Source organism: Akebia trifoliata, chromosome 16, assembly GCF_017979445.1.
Source record: "Akebia trifoliata isolate Shusen 1 chromosome 16, ASM1797944v1, whole genome shotgun sequence".
Taxonomy (NCBI): Eukaryota; Viridiplantae; Streptophyta; class Magnoliopsida; order Ranunculales; family Lardizabalaceae; genus Akebia; species Akebia trifoliata.
The window spans coordinates 22,784,922-22,795,064 of NC_141390.1; the positions used below are offsets into that span (position 1 = coordinate 22,784,922).

At 35.9% G+C, this 10,143-nt stretch overlaps 1 protein-coding gene across 1 annotated transcript; it reads right to left on the reverse strand.

The window, feature by feature from the left end:
• Positions 1-284: 284 nt before the first annotated feature.
• LOC147382912 (protein unc-13 homolog) lies at positions 285-6,371 on the reverse strand. Its single transcript, XM_086428770.1, has 5 exons — positions 5,519-6,371; positions 2,389-3,267; positions 1,856-2,308; positions 1,581-1,767; positions 285-1,474 (listed from the first exon to the last, which is right to left on the reverse strand). The coding sequence occupies exons 1-5, from the start codon at positions 6,071-6,073 to the stop codon at positions 498-500; spliced, it is 3,051 nt and encodes a 1,016-aa protein (XP_086284896.1). The 5' UTR covers positions 6,074-6,371; the 3' UTR covers positions 285-497.
• Positions 6,372-10,143: the final 3,772 nt, after the last annotated feature.

Sequence of the window (10,143 nt, forward strand, 5' to 3'; positions counted from 1 at the left end):
AAAAAAGATTAAATAAAAAAAAAAAATAGTTGTGGTCTTTAGCAATATTGTTTTGAAACTTGACTTGACTAATTGAATCGGAACTTGACTCGATCCTACATTTTGAATATAAACTTCCAATCCAAAGTTGATTTTTTTTTTTTTTTTTGCTTATAGGATTTATATTGGAAATCAAATCTTTTGCTTCGAAGCTGTCGAAAAGCATGAATCAGACCCTTGCATTTGCCTAATAACAATACATATTGACAGTGTTGTCAAATTGCAAAAGTCACTGAGCAGAAATCTCTCACAATCCCAAACAAAAATTTGTTTCAACACATTGAGAAGCCAGCACACTTTTGATAAATGCATTTTCCTCACTTCACTTCTCTTCTCTATTCTTAAGTACAAAGTTAGAGTTAATGAAACCTTGCTAATACAATGACTTAAAACACAATACAATGTAGCATCACAAATACCTTCACGTGGGCTTCTCCTATACAAATAGATCATATTCTTCATCTCCTCTTCGCTAATTGGAATGTTGTCTTCAGGAAATGATTCGCTATGCTATCATTCCTGTGACACAACACCCTCAAGATTGTATTCGGATCCGCACTATTCCACCTCCCTGTAGTTGGGGGCATAGGGACCTTTTGCCCAGCACCCACGACTCCCATCCCACTTGCTTCGCATGCCAAAATGCAAAAGTCTTCAACTAATTGATCCGTGCCCTGACCCATTAACCGCACTACCCCCTCCACTGTCTCTGCCTCCTTCTCGACTACCTCCTCAGCTACCAATCCCTCCCCACATGTGCAGAAAACACGCTTTAGGCTCTCAAAGTCTTCCTCAATCATCTCAAAATCTGACTTCATGAAGATTCGAGTGCTTCCCCCGGCAAGTAACACCATAAGGTATGCTTCAAAAGTGGCCTTCATTACTTCTTTTACTGCTAAGGGTTGAGCTCGGTCGGTGACTATTGCAGCTAAGAGTGTAAGGTTCTGCTTAAGGATGCGCAATGCTGGGCGTATGCGAGCATTGGCGACATCACCGACATAGAGACTCTCGTAGAAGACACAATTCGAGTCGAGGAAAATAAGACGGTAGGCAGCTACCTCCGAGACATGTTGGGAGGCAGCTTGAATGGTAGAGCGAGCTAGGTCGAAGTAGGAGGGGGAAGCAGCAAGGTGTCGACGACTGTTGGGATATCGATTTCGGGGTGAGGGGGTTTCACGAGAGCAGACAGATAATGACTTGTCGAGGGAATGGAGATGAGAGAGAACATAGTGGAGGGTGTTGAGGCGGATGTAGAGGCGTTGTGTGCCACGGCTTGTCGATGGGCGAGGATGGTAACCGTCGGTTGAACCTCCTCGTTGTGATTCTTCCGCCCCAACTTTGCAAGGACTTGCTCGCTTCCATAACTGGAGGAACCTTGAGTCTCGGTTGCATCTAGTCAGAGGGGGAAGTGCAGGGATATAACTTTGCTTTGATCCTTGGAGAACATTAAGAGATCATCGTAATTGTTAGAAAAAGAAGTTCAAGTAAAAAGAATACGGAGAAAAACAATGTCGAAAATGATTGAATAGGACATATCTTACCACATGAAGAAACAAAGGAAGTGTAATCTTGGAAGAGAAGTTCTAAGCCATCTGCGAGATCTTGAACTAAATCATCAGCAATGCCGATCGGGATTTCAAAGAATTCATTCACCGTTTCCTTGGCCAGCTTCATCATCTCCACGGCAGATTGAGCATACGGTTCTGTTTTGGATTTCGGATTCCATGTCTGAAACACAAATTGCAATTAATGAGGTTTTGATGCATTTATGTTGTTGAGACTTGAGAGAGATGATTTGTTGAGCAATTGAATGTACCTCAGTTTCTTTAGCTCTATCAAGACAACCCTTCACTCTCTTCAACCTCTCATCAATCCATGTTTTAACAAGTCCCAAGGTAATCGAATCAACTTCATAGGGCACCATCTCCCTTACGACTGCCTTGCCTCCATCTTCGCAATCAACAGAGTCTTCTACCACCATTTGAACTAAAATCTTTTCTAGCTTTCCTGCTCTCTGTAAGACCCCAATCACCTCATTTTTCAACATGGACACCCCCATTAAATATTGTTTTAAAACTGCTCCATAGCAGATGTGAAGAGTCATGGCGGCAACTCCAGCTGCAATTGGGTGCCATTTCTTGAGTATGGGACTGAAGCTTTCCTTTTCTTTCATGGCCAATTCTTCTGTTTCTTTAGCTAAGAGAAGGAGAGCCTCACTTGCATCTTCTTCTACTTCAATGATCATGCTACTTGCTCCTTTTTCTAACATCTGTTGATCATAGAGACATTTAAAAAAACAGAAAAAGCGAATGAAGAGTCCAACCATGATAACAACACTAAAATACGGACCTTGGCAAATGCATTCCTCAAGGATGATCTTATGAAATAATCGACCCTATTCCCTGTCGAATCCACAACAATCTCCCCTTTCTCTTGTACCACCGCAAGGTTCAATACATCTTCTTCTAATATCTTTGCAGCCGATAGTGCCAAAGGAAGAAGGTTCTCCATCAAGGATACTTTTCCCTTTTGAAAGCTTTCATGATAATCAAGCAATCTCTTCTCTGACCACCCTTGCATTGAAGTCAAAGTCGACGACAAGAGCTTAACATATATAACTTCTCGATCAGCTCTTTTCGCATCATTTGCCACTTCGGCCAACATAGTAAGAGAAGCACATAAAATGTCTTGTTCTGTCTGTGCAGTTGCAACAAATTGTTGAAAGAGTATCCACATAAAACACAAATGGTGTATTGCCTTATTGATTCCTAGTGTGGACCATGTCTTTTTCATGAGTTCAAGCATCTCGTCAACATCATCAAGGACTAGTGTCTCATCCTTGATGTCAAATATCGAGTGGAGGAGAGAGAGGTATAGGTGAATGTTGAGGGGAAACCCGTCTGCCCAATGGCACACATCAGCAGGGGATCCATTAGGACTGCGCCACGATAATGAGACCACACAATTGCATAGAATCCGCAATGTTTCGGAATTCTTGCCAGTGTCAACAGGCTTCATGTCACACCCACGGATGATATCTCGGAGCCGCATTGCAAAGGAGTTTGACTTGTCTAGTGGGATCAAAGGGTGGAGGAGGAGACCAGCCTCGAGAATTTTGAGTTGTCTCTTTTGCCATAAATGATACTCGTGAGCATCATTGAACTCGGATGGTTTTAGGTGGCGGAGGAGCTCAAGAGGGAGGATTATGGTCTCTGCTCGCCTACCCATCTGTTGAAAATAAGATAGTAATGGTGATCAATCACGAAGACGCCTATAAGGTAGTAATGGTGAATTTGACTCGAAAAAACATACTAGGTCTGTACGCGGTTGACATGGCAAGTGCACAGAACCATAGATCTTTTTCTTCGGGATACACAAGGAAAAAGATCTACGATTCTGTGCACTTGCCACATCAACCGCATACAGACCGCATATGTTTTAGTGAGTAGTCATCGATTAATAATACCCTTAACTCTACTGAGAAAATCTTAAACTATAGCCCCATTTCAAACTTTCAAATCACATCTATCTTCTACCTATAGCAACTAAATTCGGATAAAAAAAGATTAAATAAATAAAAAATCTGCTTTTTTAATTTTTAAATGCTACTAACTTCCAATCCTCAAACTTGTTTCCAAAGAAAAATTGATATGTTAGACAACTCTTGCCAATGTCACACTGACATCCATCAATTCAACTGTAAAATTAATAATTATTTTGATTCAATAATGTATGATACCTTAAACTTCCTTTTTTTTTTTTAGGGTGAATTATTATTTCATGAGCTGAAAATGAGTTATTTACAATTCCATCTACTTTTCATTTTAATTACCAAAATGTGAACAATCACGTTTTCGTTAAAAAAAATTCAAAACAAAGTGACTATTTGAAGGTTTAAAGTGACAATTTCGCAGGTTCAAAGTAAAATTGTCACTTGAAACCTGCAAAATAGTCATTTTAAAAATCTCTAAATTCGTTATCGTTCACATTTTAGTAATTAATATGAACAGTGAGCCGGAATTGTAATTGTAAATTCATCAAAAGTTGATCACTTTTTCGTAAATATCTCTTTTTTTTTTATGGTGTGATTAAATGGCAAGGTGTAAAATTTCATTGGAAGACATCAAAATTCCAATGTTTGAGTGATAGCAAATTATTTCCCGTTGATTTAGCCGACCACCTTACATATCTTTACGCGAACATCCAAACATACCAACAAGAAGAAGAAGCTGAATTTTTCTCTATTAAACTGCCACGTGTCAATTGTTGAATCTAAACACTAAGAATCAGATTCAATGTCCTTTACACAAGTTCTTTTGAGTAACAACAAAAATGCACAAATCGATTAGATAAAAAAATTCCATGAAAAATCTTTGAGTTCAACGGCTATAAATCATCAGTGGGTCCCAAGAATGACACGTGTCATTTTGCAACGTCTTTTGTTAAGTTTTCATCCCGGTGTATTATTAAAAAAAAAAAAAAAAAGAGAGAGAGAGAAAACCGACGTTTGACGGATCTCCAACAAACAATCCGTTGAAATTGGACAATACTCCTAGGGGTGCCAATGGATTGGTTCTTAAGAAAATCAGAATCAGAACTACTAAATTTTTCGGTTCTGAGTCCAATTTTAAAATAAGTGAAACCGAAACCCCAAGAATCACACAGTTTTGATTCTCAAGAATCAAATGGAAAAATCAAAATCATTATAAATAAAAAAATTTCTTTTAAAAAATAAGGTATTATCCACCAATATCAACTTAATAATAATAATTTAATCCACTTCTAAAAACATGATTTTAATGGTTTTTTTTATATTTAAAATGTATCTTCTTTAATAAACGTTAAGAAGAGACGAGTAATTTATACATAATATATGTTAATTTTAAAATATAGGAAACTTTAAATCATGTATAATGTAAAAATAAATTGGTTCTAAATATCTGTCGGTTCCCATTGGATTTGGATAGAACCTAATGATTGGATTCCACAATAGACTGGATTGTAATTGATTCCAATAAAAAGGGATTTTATTGGTTTCCGGATAAGTGGGCACCCAACATAGTTGATGGATGTTTTAAGTAAATCTCTATAAAGTTTCACATATCCCTGTGAAAAAGAACTCTCTCTTGGAAATTTGTGTTTTTTCATGTATCTCAACCGTTAATTTGAGTTTAGAAAGTCCCAAAGCATTGGAGTTTTCTGGTGTCCAACCACGTTAATGAACGGCTGAGATGGGAAGAAGAATGCAGATTGCATAGAGATCAGTGCAGACTCTCTCCTGATAAATTTGCGAGGGGATCTCTAGGAAACATCTTCCCGTCACAGCCGCTCAACGTACGACACTAGAAAAAGACGAATCTTAACCACCACAGCTCATTTTACCAAAAACCATACTATAAACAACTAAAATACGCGTAACGAACGATCGGCTCATTTTATCAAAAACACATGAAGAAAAACTAAAAAACACCAAACGAACCTGGCCAACAAGTGTCCTCATTAGGGTTTTCCTGAGCCTATTATCGCTCTGTTCTGAAACTCTCATCTGTTGTCTCATAATCTCTGCGGACGTTAATGGCCGCTTAAATTTCATTGGAGGCGTAGAGAAAAAAAGACCAGTAGACGAATTTGTCGAATTAGGTGTTCTTGGTGACGAAGGATTCGAAGATCTCTTAGGAGACAGTCTCTTCGCAATCTTCAACCCTAATGTCCTCTTAATCCTACTAGGAGCCACTAATCCATGCCCAATCACCCTCGTCACACCACCTCCTCCTCCTCCTCCTACGCCGTCCACGCTATCGTGCGCCGATGGGTAATACGTTAACGCATTCCTCCCACCAAAGCCAGGAGATGATCTACAAGCCGTGAAGAAAATCTCATATGCAGTTTCTCTAAGATCGTCTCTGTCGATTCCTTCGAGTTTAAAGAGTGGGAAATCGAGATCGGATTCTATGTCGTTATATTCCGATCGAGACGTAGAGAAGGATCCGCAGAAGGATTCCCGGCGGGAGTTATTGATGTTGTTGTGGCCCATAGCGTGTGAGGGTTGAGAGAGGTTGTGGGTCAGATCCCGGCGATTGGGTTGTCGTCAGATATCTGGGGCAAGAGGTGAGGGTGGTGGGGTCATTGGGATTTTCAGAGAGGGAGACAGAGAGAGAGAGAGAGAGAGAGAGAGAGGTATTGTTAATGGTTGGTTTCGACAGCGTTGTTGTTGTTGTGGCAAAGCTAAGAAAACGAGGGGTTTGCGAAGACGGTGGTATGAAGACAGCTAAGTCTGGAAACAGAAACAAAGGAGAGGAAGAGAGAGATGTTTGGCGGCATTTACTACATTCGATGTTTTTTAGCGAAGAAAAGATCCTTTTTATTCCTTTATAACTGAAAGGAGGGAGTGAGAATTTAACTCAGTTGAGTCAACAGGATGACTCGCGAGTTTGACTTGGTCAATTCAAATAAATTGATTTTATACTAGCTATATGTTTCACAAAGTAAAGATCTTAAAATGTAGAATATGATCTTATTGTATATTACTATAGAATTGGCTAATGGATTTATTAAAATGTACTTTCAAATTAAATTTTTTTATTTAATGTTGATTTCAATCAATAATAGGGTACTTCTCACATTATAATATTGAGTCGTGATAATCTGACTCCCCCACGTGACATACTAAAAATACTCTCCTGATGTGGCATGTGCTAGAATCATATATTTTATGTCTTGGGATATACAATTGCACATCTCCATAAAAATATGCAGATAGAAATATGTAGTTGTGTATCCCGAGAAAAAAAAAGATCTATAATTCTAGCACATGCCACATCATGAGAGCATTTTGAGTATGTCATTGGAGAGTCAGAAAATCATTATTGTATAATATTAAAATCAAGTGACATATGCAAATGCATATGTATTATAAAAAGTAGGAGTTGTGTAAGATTAAAATTTTACAATTAATTATTTTAAAAGATATACTAATTTTAAATCATAATTTATAATTTAATATATTACAAATATATTTTGTAATTTAAATTATTAATTAATGAGATTTTAAATTTGTATCAAACCCTTATCTCATTATAATAATGATATTCTTATAATCTCCACAAACTAACTTTGTGTCAAATATCGTATGTTAAAAGAATATTTTGATATTTATTTCAGCCAACTAAATAATGCAGTAATGGGTGAGTGTGTTAGCAATATTTTTGGTTTTGATCAAAAAGACCATAGTTGTTAATAAGTTTGAATTTACTGTAGGGGTATTTCTGGAAGAAAACTTTGTTGTTCAATAACAACAACTTTGCCTTCTCTCGTTATAATTTTACTAAGGTAAAATTTTGTCCTGAAAAATAGAACACAAATATAACATACAGTGGTGAGTTTCTTATCCATTTTGGTTAAATTTCTAAGTCTACTTTATGAGCTGATTTAAGTGAATTTTATCACTAATTAAATTTATTCAAAATTCAATCAAGTCGATTTCACTCCACCAGTTTTATTAGTTTATAATATAGAACTTTTCTAGTTTGGTTGAATATTTGAGATAATTCTACTTTAAACTGTGGACATGTGCTCCCTTAAGGCCTTGATCTCAGCTTACTATTGTGGAAGACTAATTAAAAAGAACAAAAATTCCATATCTTTCAACATCTAACTAGAAATACTTGAATTTTCTATATAAAAAAAAACTATATTTTCAAGCTTTTCAATCTCTAGGATAAATTTGTAACTATTCAACGATCTTCAAGAAAACCCTTAATTTTTCTACTCAAATGTCCATTGTATTTTACTTTTCAAAAAATCTTGTTTTGTTCTTGAGGGTAGAAGAGTAGTTTTGGAGAGAAAAATCAAAGATTTTTTGCTAAAGATTAAAGATGACGGTATTTAGATCATTTTCTATTAGTCTCTTAGAAAAGACCAAGGTCAAGATGTTATGAATTTCATACATAGAGAAGTATCTCAAATATTCACTAAAACATGGTTTCTACAACATTGAGAAAAGGATTCTTTACTAATGATTTGCCTCTTAAAGCTCAAGCCCTATAAGAACACTAGACGTCATGACACTTATTGATTAATTCATATTGTATTTTTTTAATCTTTGTGCATATGTTGGCATGCTAAACATCCGAGTATATTATATTATGAATAAAAAGTTTCTCTCCATAAGCGTCATTTACCATCATCTTCATTGTAAGCAAACTGAAAGAATTGGAGATGACTATGTTTTGCTTAGCGACCATTACACTCAAAAAGAAGGGGCGGGGGGGGGGGGGGGGTTGGTTTATCAGGGAGGGGAAAAATTATTGAGAGGACAACTAATATTGCCAAAAAAAACTTCCACCGTTGTTATTTGGCTTAATAGTTCATTAGTCCTTAGACTTTGAAAATTCTTATGAGGCCAAGTGCCCCCACTATAAATATGCCTTTGAGCTTGATGTCATTCCCATCTCCATTGATTCTATCCAATGTTTTAAAAACCATATCGATAATTTTTGTACAAGGTAAGAGGATTTCTGCTTAGCCCGCCCCTAGCTCTCAGTCTGAAGTTTTTGATTCTCTACTACTTTATCTAATACTAGTTCTCAATTGATTGAGTCTAGTCAAAAAAACAAATGGCATAAGAATGAGGAGTTAAGAAAAAGGAGAACTAAAAGTTGGAAGCCCGTCGAGAATAAGACAAAGGCTATAACTATTATAATACCAATCCTACTAATGATTGTTAGACAGATCCAAGCCTAGGAAGCAAAGGGTCTGTTCTTTACACACAAAAAAAAAAAAAAAACAAATGGCATAAGAATGACGAGTTAAGAAGGAGGAGAACTAAAAGTTGGAAGCTCGTCAAGAATAAGACAAAGGCTAAAACTATTATAATATCGATCCTACTAATGATTGTTAGACAGATCCAGACCTAGGAAACAAAGGGTCTCTTCTTTACAAAAGTCAGTTCCAGCTCCAGCTCCAGAAGCCAGCTTCTGGAAGAAGCAGAAGCCTAGAGCCTGAAAAGCTACATTCAGCAAAAGCTTATTCGTTACAGAAGCATATAAGATAAAATTTGATGTTCGTTTGACAACTTTTTATTATTGGATTCTGATAAAATGATCAAAATACCCTTAATGTTGATAATGTACCTAGAATGAACAAATAATATTGCCAAAAAAAACTTCCACCGTTGTTATTTGGCTTAATAGTTCATAGGTCCTTAGACTTTGAAAATTCTTATGAGGCCAAGTGCCCCCACTATAAATATGCCTTTGAGCTTGATGTTATTCCCATCTCTATTGATTCTGTCCAATGTTTTAAAAACCAAATCAATAATTTTTGAACAAAATAAGAGGATTTTTGCTTAGCCCGCCCCTAGCTCTCAGTTTGAAGTTTTTGATTATCTACTGCTTTATCTAATACTAGTTCTCAATTGATTGAGTCTAGTGAAAAAAAACAAATGGCATACAAATGACGAGTTAAGAATGAGGAGAATTAAAAGTTGGAAACTCGTCGAGAATAAGACAAAGGCTAGAACTATTATAATACCGATCCTACTAATGATTGTTAGACAGATCCAGGCCTAGGAAGCAAAAGTCAGCTCCAACTCTAGTTCCAGAAGCCAGCTTCTAGAAGAAGTAGAAGCCTAGAGCCTGAAAAGCTACATTCAACAGAAGCTTGTTCGTTACAGAAGCATATAAGCTAAAATTTGATGTTCGTTTGACAGCTTTTATTATTGGATTCTGATAAAATGATCAAAATACCCTTAATGTTGATAATGTACCTAGAATGAACAAAAAATGACTAATATATATATATATATATATATATATATATATTAAAAAATTATAAAAATAATTATTTTTAATTTAAATAAATATATAAATTTTATAATTTTATTGAAATTTCGACAGCATCTCTTCTTAAAAATGAACATATGAAAAATGACATTAACACATTGCCATCATTATCATTGTCATTGTTATTATTGTCTCATCATCATCATAAGTATTATTTTATATAAAATGTTGAAGATGACTAATTTTCGAAAGAAAATTCAAATTTTTTATAAAAAAAAAAAATCTAGGATTTCTATGGTAAATTTTAGTTATTTTCCTTTAT